Source organism: Hypomesus nipponensis, chromosome 25 (assembly GCF_054491055.1).
Source record: "Hypomesus nipponensis isolate SF chromosome 25, ASM5449105v1, whole genome shotgun sequence".
Taxonomy (NCBI): Eukaryota; Metazoa; Chordata; class Actinopteri; order Osmeriformes; family Osmeridae; genus Hypomesus; species Hypomesus nipponensis.
The window spans coordinates 11,437,330-11,451,030 of NC_140385.1; the positions used below are offsets into that span (position 1 = coordinate 11,437,330).

Consider the following 13,701-nt stretch of genomic DNA (forward strand, 5'->3'; position numbering starts at 1 on the left):
TTTGTGTTTGTGCAATGATTTTCCCACAAACTGACAGACGGCAGGATAACAGTGAGCAACAACATGTTTCACCTTCAGGCTGGAAAATATCTGTAGTGTTTATAAAGTGTGCGACTGCTGAGACTACTTTGTCAATTTCACAGTGGGTTTTTTTCTAAAATCAATTAACCTTTGTGACACAGGACTTTTATTAGTTATAACTTTAAGAAATTAAACATGTTTAGTATGTGTATTTTGTACGTTCTGGACAGGTTAAGGGGAGTAATGGCTATGTCACACTGTAGTTATAGATGTTTGCTCTCAGCTTAAATCTCTGTCATGGCCCTCACGTTGAAAAACACACAGCTTTTTCTTACATTAGTCTACAGCTTTATTTCAAATAGGGAAAAACATCAAGTATAGAAAAGCCAGCTGAGGTTATATGGAGCCAATCCCCCAAAATCTACAAAATGCTTTTTGGGGAATGTTTCTGTGACATACAATGTTGTACACACTGAAAATCAATTGAGATAATAATTGTCATAAGTAAGACATACATGACAAAGTACAGCTCAAAGAGATGGATATCACACTTGGCTGGATTTCGGTATGAAACACAAGACAATAACGATGAACAGACAGCAGAAGAGAACTCCAGTTCTCATGATGGAGAGAAGCACCAGGATTCTCATTTGGTCTTCACCACATGACTTTATATCCAGCTTGGTCCCATTTCCAAACAGTATCTCCCCACACGAGGCCACAGCACAGTAGTAAGTCCCAGCATCAGAGAGGCTGAGGTTCCTCTTGGGGAGGTTGTAGACACAGCTCTGTGTGGGAGACCCAGCCGTAGGGCTCATCTCACACTGATCACTCCTGCCTCCATGGGTGTAAAGGATTCCTGGATGGGATTCTCCTGAGCCATGTCTGAACCAATAGATACTGTGTTCTCCTGCACAGGTCTCACTGTGTATTGTACATTTCAGAGTAACAGAGTCTCCTGGCTGGATGGACTCAGAAACTGGCTGCTGGACAACTTCTTTGGTATTGGAGTCTGGACCTAAAAACATTTTGTCACATTATCGTGTGCAGATTTGTGTCTAAAATACTTCCAAAACAAAAATCACAGGAATTTACAATGAGACAAAAAAAAGATCAGTGTCTCATATGTCTCTCCAAGTTAGTCACAGATTCTCCTGGTTTGTGTTACTAAGACACTCACAGCTACACAAGAATTCTACTGCAGATGCACCCTGACAAGAGGATGTAGAAAAACTTGCATATTTAGAAACTAGAATGTTAATATTGGATGAATGCTAATCGAAATTACCTAGGATTCTAATCTGCTCAAAATGCTCTCATATTTAACCTGAAATCAAATGGAAATGTTTCGCTCCTGGTTTGTGTGACTCATACACTCAATTTCATCACAATAATTCAGTTTTATAATCAGTTGTAGATTCAAAAACTAGAACGTTATGCTCATCTTAATTACCAAGGATTCTAATCTGCTCCATTATTTGAAACTAGATAATGGATAATAATATCAGATAATAAACCTGAAATTAACTGTATTTGTTTTGTTAGTTTTGAACCATACCTTTTACATTAAGGAAGACACCATCAGCAAATTCCACCCTATTTTCCGATGATTCACAACAAAAGTACATAGCTGAATCTGAAGGTTGGACATCTGAGATGCTCAGGTGATTTACTCCTTCACCACCGGATACAGAGAAGCGAGGATTGTCCTTAAACTCATTATGCAGTCTAGATTCATGTCCTAACTTCAACAGGGTAGATACAAGCCGGGGTTTATCTCCTAGGTTTTGCCGGTACCAAGAAAGGTGCACTGATATAGCGACATTGTAGAAGCATTGCAGAGTAACCGTGTCACCAACATCGACAGACTTATGATGTTTGTCCAGACGTATGGGTGAAGACTTTGTCCCCTCTATCACATGAACTGAAAAGGACAAAACATTGTGATTACCAAATATCCATCATATTCTATACAATGGATGTGTATAAATGACTAAGTCCATTTGAACTTACCGCATTCCCAGAGAAGTAGAACTACCTGACCCAGCGTGACCATCTTTGAAGGTGTCATCTTTACATCTGTGTCTTGGCTCAATGGAAACGTTTATGTACGCATCCAACTCTTCAGAAGTGAGGTTGTGTTTGATTGGCTAAGATGAGTCGTCTAGCTTTAGGTGCCACCCAATTCAAGCAGCATTGTCTTATTGCCTTGCATTTTATCTATAGTATATACTGAATGGCATTACACACTGACGGATGAACCATTGTGTTTTTGCTGTATGCACATTGGTTCAATAAAGTGCAGTTGGACGTAATCAATTGACTCAAGAACTAGATACAGTCTAGTACATACAATATACTCTTTTTTTACTGTGTACTTAGCTGAAATATTTTAATGTCCTTTACAGAAGCCAAAATCCATCTGATTTGATTCTCAGCAGTTTTCCATAGAAACATGGATTATATCCGTGCCATCACTATTTACTGAGAGAAAGAGAGAGAGCAGACATTGTCAATGTCCAGCATGGGTCCATCTCCACACAGTCTCTCCTTACAGGGGACAAGGGAGAGACAACAGCCCACTACTGTAGTCCCAGTGTCAGACAGGGTAAGGTTTTGCAGACACATTTTTTAAATGTCATATTTAAAGAGTGCTCATATGTCCCCAACATAGCGAGTGAGTTAAGACCATAGAAGTGTTGCAGCCAAGTACTGAATGTGAGAATACCAGGCCAGTAGCATGCATCCTGCAGAAAACCACAATCAGAGTTAACAAGCAACGCAGACTGAGAGAGAAAGAGAGGGAGAGAATGAGAAGGTAACAGGGTTGTATGTGAGAAGGTACTGTTCTCACAGATGACCCCAGAAAGCAAAACAAAAGTGGAGAGCATCTGACCCTATGAACAGGTAGCACTACACGAGAACATCTTTTTTCATTTACAACATTAGTATCTGCTCATTCTCTGCAGGAAAACTGTATTGATACCCATGCACACATATGCACACTCATGCCAACACAGCTACTGCACCCTTGTCAGGTAACCTACATGATTCTTGCCATCTTTAGGTACCACTGAACTACATGAAACACAGGGATTTCCTGTCTCTATAGAGATCATGTATAATGTGAGATACAGTATCTGGTCTCTATCATGTATCCACCAAGTCAACTTGGCTACAACTCTGAGCATGTTGTCCTACACCAATTCAACCCACACCATGCCTGACAACGTATAAGAAGAATCCTATCACATAATCATAATTTAGCTATCAATTTCTGTTGTCTGGAGCAAAACATGTTGGATAACAAGAGCATTATTGAAACATTTCATTTACATTTAGTCACATTTAGTCAGTAAAAACATTATTATTTAAATCAAATAAAATGAAGGTTTACTTTACAAATATTGGATGTGAAGATCACTAATATATTACAGATCTTTAAAAATACATTATGGTAATAGTCCATCCTCATATCGATGCTGTTACGTCTGTACATACTTTTACATCACTTAGGTCAATGATATGTTGTGGCTCACTTCAAAACAATTTCCTTCATTAACAATTTTTAATATTAAAGATTTTTTGTTTTTTTATAACATTACATGAATTAGAAACCATTAAGAACAGTTTTGCTCCCGACTGAGAAATGAGTCACACATCTTCATGTTATGGTACATCGTCTGATTTGGCATGTCAATTGTGTTTCATGTCTTACTACAGTATGTGCCACTAAGCTCTAGACCAAAAATAAATGGAAGTTAAACACGTCATGTCTGTCTTCTTCATGGAAAATAAAAGGTGCTTCTGTAACAGGTGTTTTATTGATGGCTTGAGTGTTTGTGGGCTTGCTGCACAAACAGTTTGAAGGAAGCTTCCTGTCTAAAGAGAGGGGTGGCCTTAGCTAGGGGTCTGACTGTTGTCTTTCTGTAAGCACACCGCAAAGTCACTGTGAGGTTGATACAGGATACAGCTATAAATACCACAAGACAACATCATGAACCCCCTCTTGGGGTAGACATAGCTCTTTATTATGTTAGGGTTAGGGATAATGGTACTGCTATAAAAGCAGATTGATTCCTGGTTGGAATTCCCGTAAACCATATCTGAACCAGTAGACACTGGTCTCTTGCACGTCTCAGTGTGTTGTGGCATCATTAGTGGCTGGACCACTAAGTGGGGTTTAGGGCAAAGCGTCACAACCTGACAGTGTCACGGTGTGTGGAGGGGTAGGACCCAAACGCAGGAGAGATGCGAGGCATGGTACAACAAAGGGGTTTATTATCCAAAAAACGGGATACAGAAGGGTACTCACACGCAGGGGTAGTAGCAGTATGACAAGACAAAGACTGGACACAAAACAGAAACCTAAATACACAGAACCAAACGACTCACAGGTGAAGACAATGACACTAATGAGAACCAGACAAAGGTGAAGACAATGACAGGGAAACACTAGGACAGGGCAAAACCAAAAATAATAGGGGGGCACGGCTGTGGCCGTGACAGACAGAGCAGGCAAAAGTTCAAACAAAGAAATCAATTCATTCATTAACAAAAAAAGTATTTCAGGATTATTTTAAAGCAAAACAGAGGCTTCATAAAGTTGCTCCTCATTTGAACATTACCAACGGTATACACAAGATCAAAGTTCCTCTGGCATTGAACTCTGTTTGTGCCAGGTACGCTCTCCTCTGCTTGGTGTGTGGGTCCACTCTTTTGTACTCTCTCTCCCACACCTGAGCTCCCGCTTCAGAGGGCTGAGGCATTTGCACCTGTCTGCGTGGTGCATTCTGGGAGATGTAGTTCTCCGTTCAGCCATCTTGTGGCATCATAGCCACTCCTGAAGAGGAACATAACGCCCCTCTACCACATGTCCTCTTGTGATGCCACAGTGTATTGAACAGTTCAGAGATACAGACCCCTGGCTGGACTGGATTTTTGTTTTTTATGTTGTCATGGAAAAGGTTTAATACACTTAATTTGAATCTTAAATGATCATCTTTGACCATATCTTAAATAAATGGCTGAATCAGTTGGCTGAATGTTTTAGATTAATGGAATTTTAACGATTTTGATTTTCACATCAAAATCAGGATTGTCCTAATGTCACATGAAGGTTGCTGCTGGTATATGTGGGACAATATGTTTGATAATAGTTTGATATGGATAGATGTTGTAGGCTATCAGTTGATTATATCATGAAAGATGACTGATACTGGATTACTTTTGTATCCAACATCAAGATTAGCTTCACAACATGATACTTCTGTATTGTCTTAACCATGGGCTTTTAAACAGTTGTGTCTCGTTATTGGTTTCCTCCAGGAAGAGAGGATTATTCAAGAACAGAAGAACTGCACAACTGGCAACAGGATCTGTATTGTGATAGTCCAGGTAATGTAATACATATTTTTGAACAACATAAATAACAATGTAAATATTTATTCAGAATGTGGGACAAATTGAACGTGTATTTTGTTCAATTTTCAAGGAACAAACAGGTGTAAGCTTGTTTGTTAAGTTTCAAAGCAGTTCTAATAGTTACAGAAATCCATGTAACTTATAGATTTGTAATGATCACAAGCAAAAAGAGGATGCACAAATGCTTCATTAAACCCTTATGACCATAAAATGTAAGAGTTCTCACAATTTGTTTCCATACAGTGTCAAATTATATTGTACCAACCTATTTGATGTTTATATAATGTTTAAAACAAAAAAGCACAATACACTCTACAAAGCAATGTAATATCACATGAATACAACATTAACATCTATTGATACAAATTCAACCTAATCCTATTCTATTGCAAAATAATGATTAGACAGACTAAAAAGGTTTAGGTCCTATGTCAAAAGAAAATATTTGTATAATGAATTTCTAATTAGCTGCTACTGCCTTCTATTCGATACTTGACTTCAGTGTAGATTGGATTGTCTCTCTGTCTCCTGGACTTGGTTTTCTTCTTGTCAGTAAACTTTAAAGTGGAGTAGTTCAGGTCAACATCATCACTGACCTGGGACAAAGTAACACAGAATAATGACAAGGATTTGTTACAATATCCTGTAAATTTGTTATGCTGGTAAGCAAGCAAGTTCCTTAGTTAACTACTCACATTACACAAAATTGGTGAGTAGTTCAATTGAATACAGAAGTACACCCAAAAAGGTATACAGTAATTAAATCAACTATGCAGTGAAAGTACTGTACCAATTTTAAAATCAGGAATGTTTTCCTCTAAACAAACCTGTTCATTTTCTCTGCTCACAGACACAGTCCTGTATTCTGTTTGGCAATCGGACGTGTCTGGCCCCTCTTAGAGTATGAGCAAATGAGAAAACACTTTCAGAATTATCAGAACTTTTAACATTTTAGAGTCTGCCATACTGTACAAAAAAACTTGAAAACTAAGTGCAAAATAGCTCCTTCTTAAATGTTGGAGGAGTACACTGGTAATCTGTCATAGTAAAGATATTCAGTACCTGTGCAGACGTCACAAAGTGTCCTTTTCATTTTCCAACAGACGATAATGTTGACAGTCACGCTCATTATCGAAACGGTTGTCATCAGGCAAAATAGGATGAAGAGAAAAGGATGATTCTGAACATCTGGAACATCTGAAACTTGGAAAGCATCCAATGAATACTATTCTTTTCGTTCAGAATTACGAAATACTAGTAGTCAGATATCCACTTGGTAGATATTTGATTAAATGTGTTTGTGGTTTACTTTGAATGTCCAGCATGGTCCCATTTCCAAACAGTATCTCCCCACATGAGGCCACAGCACAGAAGTAAGTCCCAGCATCAGAGAGGCTGAGGTTCCTCTTGGGGAGGTTGTAGACACAGCTCTGTGTAGGAGACCCAGCCTCAGGGCTCTTCTCACACTGATCACTCCTGCCTCCATGGGTGTAAAGGATTCCTGGACGGGATTCTCCTGAGCCATGTCTGAACCAATAGACACTGTGTTCTCCTGCACATGTCTCACTGTGTATTGTGCAGTTCAGAGTAACAGAGTCTCCTGGCTGGATGGACTCAGACACTGGCTGCTGGACAACTGCTTTCGTATTGGAACCTGGACCTAAAACATGTTGTCACATTATCTTGTGCAGGTTTTTGTCTGTAATAAGTTTCTAAATAAAAAATCACAGGAATTTACAACGAAAAATATCCGTGTCTCATATGTCTCTCCAAGTTAGTCACAGATTCTCCTGGTTTGTGTCACTAAGACACTCACGGCTACACAAGAATGATACAGCAGATGCACCCTGACAAGAGGATCTGTAAAAACTTGTTGTAGATTTAGAAACTAGAATGTTAATATTGCATGAACGCTCATCTAAATTACCTAGGATTCTAATCTGCTCAAAATATCTCATAATTTACTGCAAACAAATGGAAAAGTTTTGCTTGCTGAAGACTGTACCTTTTACATTGAGGAAGACACCATCAGAAAATTCCAGTGTATTAATGTATGTTTTTGAACAGAAGTACATAGCTGAATCTGAAGGTTGGACATCTGAGATCCTCAGGTGTCCTTCACCACCACCACCGTGTACAGAGAAGCGAGGATTGTCCTCAAACTCATTGTGCAGTCTAGCTTTTTCTTGAAACACATACATTGTAGATACCAGCTGTGGTTTATCTCCTTGTGTTTGCCGGTACCAAGCAAAGTGGACTGCCATAGCAACTTGGTAGAAGCAATGCAGAGTAACCGAGTCTCCAACATCGACAGACTTGATATGACTGTCCTGACGTATGGATGAAGAATGTGTCACCTGTAGCACATTAACTGAAGGAGAAGAAAACATTGTGATAACCAAAAATCGATCATATTCTATACAAAGGATGTGTATAAATGACTAAGTCCATTTGAGCTTACCGCATTCCCAGAGAAGTAGAACTACCAGACCCAGCGTGACCATCTTTGAAGGTGTCATCTTTACATCTGTGTCTTGGCTCAATGGAAACGTTTATGTACGCATCCAACTCTTCAGAAGTCAGGTTGTGTTTGATTGGCCAAGATGACTGTTCTAGCTGTGGGTGACACCCTATTCAGACAGCATTGTCTTATTGCCTTAAATTGCATCTATATACTGAATGGCATTACACACTTGTGGATAAACCGTTGTTTTTGCTTCATGCAGGAACATTTGCATTAGTGACATACTGTAGATCAGAAACCTGTGGATAAATAAAAAGGAGCTTTGCTTTGACGCCACAGATTTTTAACAGAGTTAAGCAGGCTCAGATACAAAGACAGAGTGAAAGGAAGAGAAAGCAAGTAGGAGGGTCTCGCAATATGTGCAAGACGCCATACTGTCTAGATAACCGTATTACTTATGCATCAGACTGCAATACTAAAGGGTCAAGACACATTTGGAAAAAATGTTTTCAAGCATTTTTACTTATGTAGACTATAACTGTATTGTGTGTGTGTTCTGCTCCTGACTGAGAGATGAGTTACACATCCTCATGTCACAGAACAATGTCTGACTTGGCATGTCAGTGTTTTGTATCTTATTACAGTATGTGTCACTAAGCTCCAGACCAAGTTCAACACGTCATGTCTGTTCTCTTCATGGAAAATAAAAGGTGCTTTTGTAAAAGGTGTTTTCTTGGTGGCTTGGGTGTTTGTGGGCCTGCTGCACCAACGGTTTGAAGGAAGCTTCCTGTCTAAAGAAAGGGTTGGCCTTAGCTAGGGGTCTGACTGTGGAACTGTTGTCTTTTTCTGTAAGCACACTGCAAAGTCACTGTGAGGTGGATACAGGATACAGCTATAAATACCATAAGAAGACAACATCATGAACCTCCTCTTGGGGTAGACACAGCTCTGTATAGGAGACCCAGCCTCCCTAATAATTCCTGGATAAACTTCCCCTGAACCATATATGAACCAGTAGACTGTATGTTCTCCTGCACTTGTCTGTGTGTATTGAACAGTTCAGAGTTACAAACTCCCGGCTGTAATCAAATCAAAAAAAAAAAATCAATTCTGTCATGGAAAAGGTTTAATACACGTAATTAGATTCTTAACTAACTTTGGGTTACTGATACAAAATCATCAAAATACAAATCTCACCTTTGAACACTGGAAGCAATACTTCATCGTCTTAAATGACAGAATTACATCGCTGAATTAGTTGGATGAATGTTTTAGATGAATTTTTAAAAATTGGGTTTTGATTTTTACATTAAAATGAGGGTTGTCCACTTCATCATGAAGGTTGCTGCTGGCATATGTGTGATTATTTGTTGATAACAGTTTGATATGAGTAGTACGTATGTACAAAGCCATCAGTTTGTTTATATCATGAAAGATGACTGATACTGGCTGACTTTTGTAGCCAACATCAAGATTACCTGCAGTACTACCACATGATACTTCTTCATTTTATTCACCATGGGCTTTTTAACTGTTGTGTCTCGGGATTGTTTTCCTCCAGGAAGATAAGCCTATTCTAACACAGAAGAGCTGCACCCACTGGCAACAGGATGTGCATTATGATAGTCCAGGTCATGTAATACTTAAATAACAATACAAATATTCATTAGGGATAGGGAGATCAAATAAAAATAAGGAACAATTTTCAAACAGGTTTAAGCTTGTTTGTAAAGTTTGAATTCAATTATGACAATAACAGAAATCAATGTAACTTTCAGATTTTAATGATCACAACCAGGAACAGGCTGCACAAATGCTTTATGAAACCTTTATGATCATAAAGTTTAAAAGGTAATTTACATAGAGTGGCTATTACATCACATTTAGTCATTTAGCAGATGCTCTTATCCAGAGCGACTTTCAGAAAGTACAGGGACATTCCCCCGAGGCAAGTGGGGTGAAGTGCCTTGCCCAAAGACACAATGTCATTTGGCAATCTACAGTACCAGTCAGTTTGGACACATTTTCCCATTGTTTTTACTGGTACTGTAGAATGTACGAACATTTTGGATCCTTTTATAATGTTTAAAGCAAAAATTAAAAAAGCAAAATATTAAAAAACACAATTATTGTAAAAGATCAAGGATAATATCCCCTATAAAGCAATGTTATATCACATGAATACAACCATAACATCTATTGATACTACTTCAACCTAATCCTATCCTAAAGCAAAATAATGGTACATTACCTGATTAGACAGAACAAAACAGGTTTGGGTTTTATGTCTAACCAACATATGTGTATAATAAGTCTCCAATTAGCTGCTACTACCTTCTAGCATTACCTACTTTTCTCACTCCAGTGTAGATTGGGTTTTCTTTCTGTCTCCTGGGGTTTGGTTTTCTTCTTGTCAGTGAACAATTTGTTTCCATACAGTGTTGAATTATATTGCACCAACCTATTTGATGTTTGTATAATGTTTCAGGCAAAAAAAGTAGAAAACTAAAAACCAAATTATTGTAAGAACTTAAGAATAATACACTCTACAAAGCAATGTATCACATGAATAAAACAATAACAGCTATTAATACTACTTCAACCTAATCCTATTCTATTGCAAAATAATGATTAGATAGACTAAAAAGGTTTAGGTCCTATGTCAAAGCATAATATTTGTATAAAAAATTCCAATTAGCTGCTACAGCCTTCAATTTGATACTTCACTTCAGTGCAGATTGGATTGACTCTCTGTCTCCTGGACTTCGTTTTCTTCTTGTCAGTAAACTTTAAAGTGGAGTAGTTCAGGTCAACATCATCACTGACCTGGGTCAAAGTAACAAAGAATAATGACAAGGATTTTTTACAATATGCTGTGATTTTTTTATGCTGGTAAACAAGCAAGCTCCTTGTAACTACTCACGATAACACAAGATTGGTGAGTAATTACATTGAACACAGAAGTACACCCAAAAAGATATACAGAAAATAAATCACCTATGCAGTGAAAGTACTGTACCAATTTTAAAATGTTTTCCTCTAAACAAACCTGTTCATTTTCTCTGCTCACAGAGGCAGTCCTGTAGTCTGTTTGGCAATCGGACGTGTTTGGTCCCTCTTAAAGTATGAGCACATGAGAAAACACTTTCAGACTTATCCGAACTTAAAATTTTAGAATCTGCCGTACCGTACTTAGACTGTAAGACTTTAAGTCAGTTCCCAGTGAAGAACTATTTAATGTTGTTCAGCAAAATGGGAATATTGTGAAAACTAAGTGCAAAATAGCTCCATAGTCTTTCTTAAATGGTAGAAGAGTACACTGGTAATCCATCATACATTCAGTACCTGTGCAGATGTCACAAAGTGTCCTTTTCATTTTCCAACAGACGATAATGTTGACAGTCACACTCATTATCGAAACGGTTGTCATCAGGCAAAATAGGATGAAGAGAAAAGGATGATTCTGACCATCTGGAACATCTGAAACTTGGAAGGCATCTAATTAATACTTTTCTTTTTATTCAGAATTAGGAAGGATTTGTTTGGAAAGAAATGCTGTTCAGATGATTATTTCAGTCAGATATCCACTTGGTATTTCAAAAACGAAGATGTTTGAAATGTATTGGGATTCGTGTTTTACCTTGAATGTCTTGCTTGATCCCATTTCCAAACAGTATCTCCCCACATGAGGCCACAGCACAGTAGTAAGTCCCAGAATCAGAGAGGCTGACGTTCCTCTTGGGGAGGTTGTAGACACAGCTCTGTGTAGGAGACCCAGCCTCAGGGCTCATCTCACACTGATCACTCCTGCCTCCATGGGTGTAAAGGATTCCTGGACGGGATTCTCCTGAGCCATGTCTGAACCAATAGACACTGTGTTCTCCTGCACAGGTCTCAGTGGGAATTTTGCAGTTTAGGGTCCCAGAGTCTCCTGGTTCATGTGACTCAGACACTAAGTGCTGCACAATAGTTCTGCTTTTCGGTTCAAATTCTGAAAAAGAATGTGAAAACTCAAACAATTCAATCAACATTGAAGGATGGAAATTATTTTTGATGAATTACGCAAGTCAGTAGGACCTACAAATTGATTCCATTAAACGTTTTTATTTGTGTAAATATGTATGAGATTTTGTACAGAAATATGGATTTTTTTTTGGTGCATTTATTATTAAATATGTTATGAGTCTTTACCTTTAACAATTAGAAGAGTTCCATCACCAAATGTGATGCCACTGACTTGAAGTGCACAGTAGTAAGTGGCTGAATCCTCTAGCTGAGTCTGGGTGATGGTCAGATTACAACTATTGACTCCTCTTCTGACATGAAAGTGTTTATTATCAGGTTTCAGATCTTCAATGTTCAATATAAAGGAACGTACATATGATGTAACAATCAGAACAGGCTTCTGTCCAATAATCTGTTTGAACCACAGAACAGCCTTATTATATGTATGGAGGCAAGTTAGATTCACACTTTCTCCCTTCCTGACCACCATGACATGATCTGGTTGCACAAAGATGTCCTCCAATGTACAAACTGCCAAAGTAAAAAGAAAACAAAGCTTTCAGATTTTTTTGACAATTCTATTGGATGAATCCATAGTTAACATTAAATATTCAAAGAAATGTCACAATGCCCGTGATCATGAAAGGTGATAAATTCCTAAAGACAAAACAAAAATGTTTCAATGTCTTACCTGATTTAATATAAAACAAAAAGCTGAGCCCAAACAGAATCATTTCAATGTCAGTTAACTCTGTACTTAACTAGGAAGTGGGAAGACCCAGACACATTTATATGAGATTGTTTGCAATAAGTAGGAGGGGGCTCTGAACTGAGTGATGCTATTGGCTATACGGGCAATATCATGTCTTCCAATGAATCACAGTTCTCCGACCAAAGGGTGTTTAAATGGAGATTGGTAGACTCTCAATGGTATTTGATAATTATTGCAATGAAAAAAAAATTCTCCAACAGCAGAATACACATTAATTAAAAGCTATATTTAACTAAAGACAAGAGTAAAAAAATTGACAACGCACTTTGGCTTTTTCCAAAAGACACAGAAGCAGGGTGTACGTTTTACTATAACTTTTAGAAAAAGCAAATCTGTCCCCCCTATTTAACATCCTCAGTTTAAAAAAAAAACGGTCCCACCCACATCTAACACCAAATTTACTCCCCTGAATGACACTGTGTAATCAGATATCTATACTACCACAAAGTCATCACTGACCTGCTCAACACCACTTTTATATTTCATTAAATCTGTTGAGTTTCTCTGAAGTCCTTGACCAAGAATGAAGCAAAAGTTAAACAGCCTCACAAGTGTACATTCACATCAACACAATCTCAATGTTACTCAGCTTTTCCAAAACAAAGGCAAGAGGTAAGGCGCAAGTAGTTGCAATATTTCCACTTATGTTACTTGTTTCTTTGACAAAGTGGCAATGTTCTTTTATTTGCTTCACCTTTGACCTATGTATAGTAATATACCAATAGTCTACTACCATCAGCCTTTATTTATATCACCAACACAGTTCTCCAAAAGATTATCTTGGGTCATAGAATTCATTGAAAAAGAGTTTAGCCTTTTATTAATGTTTACATTTTTGTGAGCACTAAAATGGATAGTTCACTGTGATGTTGGACAGTGGACAAGTTAATCATAACAATATTAAAGAATATTCCACATTAAATAACACAGTGTAGGACTATGGGCTAGGATTGCCTATTCTTAAATCTTGCAGACAATTTTATTGAAATGAACTTTCGATGTGGAATGGAATGCC

The 13,701-nt window shown here is 37.9% G+C and overlaps 3 protein-coding genes across 3 annotated transcripts; all 3 read right to left on the reverse strand.

Annotated features, from left to right (window-relative positions):
• Nucleotides 1–566: 566 nt before the first annotated feature.
• On the reverse strand, nucleotides 567–2,092 carry LOC146222307 (T cell receptor alpha chain MC.7.G5-like). Its single transcript, XM_084691418.1, has 3 exons — nucleotides 2,035–2,092; nucleotides 1,580–1,945; nucleotides 567–1,039 (listed from the first exon to the last, which is right to left on the reverse strand). Exons 1-3 carry the CDS (start codon nucleotides 2,090–2,092, stop codon nucleotides 567–569), a joined length of 897 nt encoding a protein of 298 aa, XP_084547544.1.
• Nucleotides 2,093–6,454: 4,362 nt separating this feature from the next.
• On the reverse strand, nucleotides 6,455–7,964 carry LOC146222308 (T cell receptor alpha chain MC.7.G5-like). The gene is made up of 4 exons (XM_084692141.1): nucleotides 7,907–7,964; nucleotides 7,451–7,816; nucleotides 6,755–7,105; nucleotides 6,455–6,507 (listed from the first exon to the last, which is right to left on the reverse strand). Exons 1-4 carry the CDS (start codon nucleotides 7,962–7,964, stop codon nucleotides 6,455–6,457), a joined length of 828 nt encoding a protein of 275 aa, XP_084548267.1.
• Nucleotides 7,965–10,603: 2,639 nt separating this feature from the next.
• On the reverse strand, nucleotides 10,604–12,648 carry LOC146222309 (uncharacterized). Its single transcript, XM_084692142.1, has 6 exons — nucleotides 12,606–12,648; nucleotides 12,101–12,445; nucleotides 11,550–11,900; nucleotides 11,255–11,380; nucleotides 10,959–11,026; nucleotides 10,604–10,735 (listed from the first exon to the last, which is right to left on the reverse strand). The coding sequence occupies exons 1-6, from the start codon at nucleotides 12,646–12,648 to the stop codon at nucleotides 10,604–10,606; spliced, it is 1,065 nt and encodes a 354-aa protein (XP_084548268.1).
• Between the last annotated feature and the right edge of the window lie 1,053 nt (nucleotides 12,649–13,701).

Bases quoted from the DNA above. Each gene is read 5' to 3' on its own strand.
- LOC146222307 (XM_084691418.1), bottom strand. From the start codon at position 2,092: ATGACACCTTCAAAGATGGTCACGCTGGGTCAGGTAGTTCTACTTCTC. The intron at 1,946-2,034 runs GTAAGTTCAAAT...TGTCCTTTTCAG, and splicing joins TCTACTTCTCTGGGAATGCG to TTCATGTGATAGAGGGGACA. The intron at 1,040-1,579 runs GTATGGTTCAAA...AAATGTTTTTAG, and splicing joins TGTCTTCCTTAATGTAAAAG to GTCCAGACTCCAATACCAAA.
- LOC146222308 (XM_084692141.1), bottom strand. From the start codon at position 7,964: ATGACACCTTCAAAGATGGTCACGCTGGGTCTGGTAGTTCTACTTCTC. The intron at 7,817-7,906 runs GTAAGCTCAAAT...CTTCTCCTTCAG, and splicing joins TCTACTTCTCTGGGAATGCG to TTAATGTGCTACAGGTGACA. The intron at 6,508-6,754 runs GTAAACCACAAA...ACGTCTGCACAG, and splicing joins GACCATGCTGGACATTCAAA to GTACTGAATATCTTTACTAT.
- LOC146222309 (XM_084692142.1), bottom strand. From the start codon at position 12,648: ATGATTCTGTTTGGGCTCAGCTTTTTGTTTTATATTAAATCAG. The intron at 11,381-11,549 runs GTAAAACACGAA...CAGATGTTCCAG, and splicing joins GATCAAGCAAGACATTCAAG to ATGGTCAGAATCATCCTTTT. The intron at 10,736-10,958 runs GTTTGTTTAGAG...ACTTTGACCCAG, and splicing joins TGAGCAGAGAAAATGAACAG to GTCAGTGATGATGTTGACCT.